This window comes from Hipposideros armiger, unplaced genomic scaffold (genome assembly GCF_001890085.2).
Source record: "Hipposideros armiger isolate ML-2016 unplaced genomic scaffold, ASM189008v1 scaffold_315, whole genome shotgun sequence".
Taxonomy (NCBI): Eukaryota; Metazoa; Chordata; class Mammalia; order Chiroptera; family Hipposideridae; genus Hipposideros; species Hipposideros armiger.
The window spans coordinates 1,105,604-1,112,443 of NW_017731665.1; the positions used below are offsets into that span (position 1 = coordinate 1,105,604).

At 43.5% G+C, this 6,840-nt stretch overlaps 1 protein-coding gene and 1 pseudogene across 5 annotated transcripts in view; one reads left to right on the top strand and one right to left on the bottom strand.

Annotated features, from left to right (window-relative positions):
• The window catches only part of UBN1 (ubinuclein 1), a 54,244-nt gene that overhangs the window by 22,703 nt on the left and 24,701 nt on the right, over nucleotides 1-6,840 (top strand). For all 5 annotated transcript variants that reach the window (XM_019660293.1, XM_019660295.1, XM_019660296.1 and 2 more), the window contains exons 8-12: nucleotides 3,933-4,003; nucleotides 5,277-5,406; nucleotides 5,585-5,703; nucleotides 5,858-5,986; nucleotides 6,172-6,318. In XM_019660293.1, coding sequence (XP_019515838.1) covers nucleotides 3,933-4,003; nucleotides 5,277-5,406; nucleotides 5,585-5,703; nucleotides 5,858-5,986; nucleotides 6,172-6,318 — 596 coding nt within the window. The remainder of the gene's footprint in view (nucleotides 1-3,932; nucleotides 4,004-5,276; nucleotides 5,407-5,584; nucleotides 5,704-5,857; nucleotides 5,987-6,171; nucleotides 6,319-6,840) is intronic.
• Nucleotides 6,327-6,840, bottom strand: part of LOC109392105 (fatty acid-binding protein, epidermal pseudogene) — a 7,804-nt pseudogene continuing 7,290 nt past the window's right edge.

The following is a 6,840-nucleotide window of genomic DNA, read 5'->3' on the forward strand; positions in this document are numbered from 1 at the left end:
ACACGGTAGCCCATGGCAACCCACTGCAGCAGGGGCTGCAGCCTATGCCATCGCTGGCGACTCACGGCAGCCCAGCTCCAGGTTGAGCTGTTGTTTAGCATCTTAGCTGTAGAGGGCAGTGTCACTAGCCCTCATATGTGGGATCTGAACCGGGGCCCTCTGGCGTCCCAAGCCAGCTCTTAACCATTGCGCCACTCGGCAGGCCCTCCTAAGTTTTTAAAAAATATTTTTATTAAAATATAGCTAACATATAATATTATATTAGTTTCAGGTATAACCATAGTTATTCAACATTTGCATACCTAAAGAAGTGATCATTATGATAAGTCCAACAACCATCTGGCACTGTCCCACGCTGTCACAGTATTAATGACTATATTCCTCATGCTGTATATTACATCTCCATGACTTATTTGTTTTATTCCTGGAAATTTGAACCTTTTATTCCCCTTCACCTTTTACCCCTTTTTAAATTTTTCAAGTACAGTTGATCTTCAATATTATTTTATATTTCAGATGTACAGCATAGTGGTTAGAAATTTATATAATTTAAGAAGTGAGCCCCCTAACTATTCCGGTACCCACCTGGCACTGTACATAGTTATTACTGTATTATTGATTGTATTCCGTATGTGTTACTTTACATCCACATGACTATTTTGTAGCTTCCAATTTGTATTAATCCCGTCACCTTTTTACCCCGCTCCCAACCCCCTCCCATTTATCACCCCAACACATCAGGTACCCATCTGACACCATACATAGTTACTACAATATTATTGACTATATTCCTTATGCTATACCCTACATCCCCATGACTACTGTGTGTGACAGACAACTTGTACTTCTTAATTCCTTCCTCTTTTTCATCCACTCCCCAACCCCCCTCTCACCTGGCAGCTATCAAAATGTTCTCTGTATCTCTGAGTTTGTTTCTGTTTTGTTTATTTTGTTCTTTAGATTCCACATATAAGTGAAATCACATTGCATCTATCTTCCTCTGTCTTACATACTCCACTCAGCACAATACACACCCTCCAGGTCCATCCATGCCATCATGGATGGCAAGAACCCATTCCCTTCCATGGCCAAGCAATATTCCATTGTATATATGTACCACCTCCTCTTTATCCATTCATCCATCAACAGACACCCAGGCTGCCTCCACATCTTGGCCATTATAAAGAGGGCTGCAATGAATATATGGATGCACTTATCCCCTCGAAATAGCGTTTCGGTTTCTTCAGATAAATACCCAGAAGTGGGGTTACTGGGTCCTTCTTTGTCTCTTACAATAGCTTTTGTTTTAAAGTCTATTTTGTCTGGTGTAAGTATTGCCAGCCCAGCTTTTTGTTTGTTTCCATTTTCATGAAATATCTTTTTCCATATGGTAGCTTTACTTTTAATTTTTTGAGGCGCATCCATACTATTTTCCATAGTGGCTGCACCAATTTACATTCCCAACACACGAGGGTTCACTTTTTTACACAGCTTCGCCGAGACTTGTTTGTTGATTTATTGATGATAGTCATTGTGACAGGTGTGAGGTGATATCCCACTGTGGTTTTAATTTGCATTTCCCTGATGATTAGTGACATTGAGCATCTTTTCATATGTCTATTAGCCATCTGTATACCCTCTTGGGAGAAATGTCTGTTCAGGTCCTCTGCCTATTTTTTAATTGGATTGTTTGGGTTTTTTGGTGTTAAGTTGTATGAGTTCTTTATATATTTTGGGTGTTTATTTTATTCTTTTGTTTCCTTTCCCAAGAAGACATGTCCAAAAAAATATTGCTTAGAATGATGTCAAAGAGTTTACTGTGTATGTTTTCTTCTAGGAGTTTTATGGTGTTGGGTCTTAACAATTAAGTGTTTAATCCATTTTGAGTTTATTCTTGTACATGGTGTAAGAAAGTGGTCTAGTTTCATTTTTTTGAAGACTGTCATTTCTCCATTTTATATTCTTGTCTTAAAGAAGTCTATATAATGTTCCTTATAGTACTGTTTTGGTGGTGATGAACTCCTTTAGCTTTTTCTTGTCTGGGAAGCTCTTTATCTGTTCTTGAATTCTAAATGATAGCCATGCTGGGTAGAACAATCTTGGCTATAGGCTTTTATACCTTTAATCATTTTGAATATTTCTTGTCATTTCTGCCTGGCCTGCAAAGCTTCTGTTGAAAAATCAACTGATAGCCTTATAGGAGCTCCCTTGTACATGACTAACTGCTTTTCTCTTGTTACTTTTAAGATTTTCTCTTTCTATTTAACTTTTGGCATTTTCATTATGATGTGTCTTGCTGTGGGCCTCTTTGGGTTCATTTTGTTTGGTACTCTGCACTCCCTGGGCTTGCATGTCTGTTTTCTTTACCAGGTTAGGGACATTTTCAGTCGTTATTTCTATTGGGTCTTCGGAAAAGTCATGACGTATTTTGTCTGTTTATTGTTTGTTTGTTTGTTTGTTTTTTTAAGATTTTTTACAAGGAAATTGGGGAAGGGAAATAGTGTTGGGGGAATCGGGGAAGGGGAACAGACAAGTTGCTGTCCTTTGTTCTTCAGTCTAGTTGTGGAGGACGTTGCTTCACTGGCCCATGTTGGTACCATCATTGTGCTCTTCCCAGGTGAGGCAGATCGGTCACCGGTCTCTGGACAGCTGCTCACGGCAGCTCTTGGCAGCTCACACTGGCTGCCGGCTGCTCACACTGGCTGCCGGCCACACACGGTAGCTTATGGCAGCCCTCTGCCAGCGACTCACGGCAGCCCAGCTCCAGGTCGAGCTGTTGTTCACCATTTTAGCTGTAGAGGGCAGTGTCCCTGGCCCTCATGTGGGATCCAAACCAGGGCTGGTGTCCCAAGCCAGTTCTTAACCAACGCGCCACTCAGCTGGCCCTTGTCTATGTTCTTCAAAGGTCATTTATTTATATAAAGAACAAAGATCAATCTGATATATTGCCCATTTTGTTCGATAACCTTTTGCCATCTTTCAGTGAGCTTCATAATTCCTCGTTCATAGAAGGACCTGTTTTTANGCTGGCCCTAGATCAGTGGTTCTTGATCCTCTTTGTACATTAGAGTCACTGGGGTTACTTTTAAGGAGTACTGATGCTTGGACCCTTTTTAAAGAATACAGGTTCGTGGGCTTCGTTCCCAGAGATTGTGTTGTGATTGGTCCAGGGAGGGGAAAGCTGCCAGGTGATTCCAATGAGAACCACTGGTCCAGACTTCGGCAGTTTGCTTTCCTCATTTGTCCATTCAGTGCCTTAGCTGTCTGCTATGATTGCCTTGGGGTCTCCAAGCTTGCCATCCAGGTATGAACTGTGTTCTCACAGGAAGCCAAACACTGTATAGCAACTTGCTATGTCTTATGTTAACAGGTAGTAAGGTATGTTAGTTATTCCAATGGTTTGGGTAATAGAGTTTGTGATATACCGTAAGTAGGTTATGAATTTTCAAATAATTATAATGTTCTGAAATGCTAAATCAGCATGTTATTCTTATTTTGGTAGATAAAGCCTTTCAAATTTTGCAGGTTTTTTTAAAGTTCTTGATTGCTTTTGTACTGTAGATGTATGGAAATTTCAACTCACAGTTTAGATGGTAGAGTGCTGGGCACAAGTTAGCTAGCTGGCTGAATCAAATGCATCATGATTGCTTTGACTCCGTGATTTTCTTCTATGCGACTGTTTTTTCATATCCAGAGAAGAATGGACAGTCCATAGATGCTTCTGCAGCATTTGAAAAGAGCTAGATGTAGCATTTCTGGAGCATGTATGATCATAGAGGAACTTAATCTGAGATTAGGGCCAAGTAGGGAAGGACATGGTGAGGATTTACTGACAGGTGTACTGTAGGGACTGCCTGCTGTTACCTGTGGGTAAGTGTGAGGGCTGTGTGGGGAAAATGCACTAATGGATGTCACTGTCTGCTATGAACCAGGCTGCCAGAGCTGCTGAGGGAGAGAGCAGACAGAAGTTCTTCACCCAGGATATTAATGGCATCCTCTTAGAGTGAGTATCTTTTGTTTCTTTGGATCTGCTATTACCATGCCTGGGTTGAGCAGGCCAGAAGAAATGGGGGTATGATTTAAGTATATAAAGGTAAGCACCGATGAGACTTAAAAAATTAGCTTTTGTTTTATTGTTCTTTTTAAAAGGGGAGGACACCAAATATTTGTCTCTAGGAAATGACAGACCTTACAGTTCTGGGCAGCAGGCATTATTGGACACTGTATATAATCATAGCCTGTTGGAAGAGGATTTTCTGACCAAGTATGAGAGGAGCTGAGAGAGAAGGTGTTGCCTGCCTGTCGCTGAGAAAAGTGAGAGATGCCTTGGAACAGTCAGGAGCCTTCTCTCCTGGGTGCTCCATAGCGTATTGGTCATTCTTTTCTTGCTCTCACTTCTCCCAGGGCCGGCGTGCATCATCCCATAACACTTCTCCCCAATGTCCGAACCTCTAAGACGCCATACCGTATGAATTAGATTAAATAGGAAAAAAACAAAAACCTAAAATTCACACATATAAATCCAAACCAGATTGTTTGTACCTGGCCCCCCAGTTGCCAGTTGCCAGCTTCTCTCCTGGCTGCATTATGTAGTAGAGGGAGTTTGTTGCTCAACAGCTGAGGATTGTGCACATGGAAGAACAGTTGTTGTGACTCGGGAATATTCTAGCAAAGGACCTTGCCTGGCCAGGATGAGGATTGGCCACTTGGTTCAGGAAGCCTGGGCTGTAGTGAGCACCTGAGGGTCAGATGAGAGCTTTGTGCCCACAACGCCTGCTGGAACATGCCAAACACAGAGCACTCAAGGGATCGAAGCCAAATATTGTCCTGCTCGTCTCTGGGGACACTGGAGGGACGAGGACTTCCCTGACTTCCTGATCAGGGATAGAACTGGGAACTGAAAAAGAAGGAAACACTGCTGGAAAGCATTTCCTGTTAACTCCAAGTAGCTCTGTCACTCTCCAGTTGGAAAGCTTTTCTGTTCCTTTGTTTATGACATTTAATACTTCAGAGCTTGTTCTCCCTGGCTCTGTTCTCTGGACTACCTTTGACTTGGTCTTGCCTTTGACCTAAGAGCCACGTTCTTCAGGTCTGGAAGTTCTTGTTTGGTGACTGCTGGAGATCTGTTGCATTGGCCACTCAGTTACATTGTGTGATGGATAAGATAAGGTCTGACCTGCTCTTGGCTCCTAGCTTTCCTGTCCATGGTAGGGTGACCTAATGACGAGAGAAGATGCGTGAGCTGCATCCCACTGATGCTCTGTTCTGTTCTTCAGCATAGAGGTGCAAGCTCGGGAGCTGAGTAGCCAGGTCCGTTCTGGGGTGTATGCCTACCTTGCTTCATTCCTGCCCTGCAGCAAGGACACCCTGGTCAAACGTGCCCGAAAACTTCACCTTTATGAACAGGTGAGTGACTCTGGAGGGGAGCCCCTTGGCTTTGGGGCCCAGCGGGAGGGGGTGATTGAGTCTTCACAGATGCCACATCTGCTGCTGCACTGTCTCTGGGCGATTATTTCCTATAGTGTGTCCTTGGTGTAAGAAGACATGCATAAAACAGACTTATGATATGTCCTGCTCTCTGTAGGGGGGGCGTCTGAAGGATCCTCTCCAGAAGCTTAAGGAAGCCATTGGAAGGGCAATGCCAGAGCAGATGGCCAAGTACCAGGATGAATGCCAGGCACACACGCAGGCCAAGGTTGCTAAGTAAGTGTGTTTGATATCTCTGATGGCTGTCTTCAGCATTCCCATCCTCTTATCTTAGAAGCCCTGGGGGTGCGGGGGAGGGGTAGGCGGTAGGCTGGAAGAAGCCATTCTCCTGTGGGACTTAGGGTCCCATTTAACTCTGTTCATCTGGTAGGATGCTGGAAGAGGAGAAAGACAAGGAGCAGAGAGAACGGATTTGTTCTGATGAGGAAGAAGATGAAGAAAAGGGGGGCAGAAGGATAATGGGACCCCGGAAGAAATTCCAGTGGAATGATGAAATCAGGTGTGCCCAAACTGGGACCTTGCCTCATTGGAGGGTTTGTGGGGCCAATGTCTGAGCATGTCCCCGTATTTCTAACGAAGGTTAGAGTCATTTACTTTAATCAGGGCTGCTGAAAGCACATGATTTAAAACCTTCAAGAAGCATTTGGGATAGTTTGAAGTTTCTGACTTCTGCCTACCCCTCAGGGAGCTGCTGTGCCACGTGGTGAAGATGAAACTGGAGAGCTACGATCTGGAGAAGAACAACAAGGCCCATTCCTGGGAGGACTACGTGAAGGCCTTTCTGGATGCTGAGGTCAGACCTCTCTGGCCCAAAGGCTGGATGCAGGCCAGGTGAGGGCTCACGAGTAGCCACTATGGTCGGTGTGACGATGAGGTGGAGTGTTCTGACGGTAAAGAAATATTTGAGTGTTTTTTTTGTGCCAGGCCAACAGGGTCCCTTCCCTCAGGGAATCACTGTCCTGTTGACTGGACTGATCTCAACAGAAGAGGTCTTCTCTGTCTTTCCTAGAAGAGGGAAGTTATCTGTGGGGCTTTATCTTTGTTATTCTTTGTCCCACTTCAAAGTTGGCTGCGTGCACTTCTTACCTGAATCTGCCCTTTCCTGTTTTGAGAAAATAGCTTCTACTAGAAATTGAAAGATGAATTAATCTGGGGAATATCTTAATGTTCTGAACAGAAGTCTCATTTGCAAGTGGCATGTGTTTCCATTTATTTATGTCTTTAATTTCTTTCAGCAGAGTTTTATAGTTATCATTGTGTAAGTTTTTCATGTCCTTAGTGAAGTTCATTACTCAGTTGTGTTTTTTTTGTCTTTTGTTTTTTTTTAAGATTTTTATTGGGGAATTGGAACAG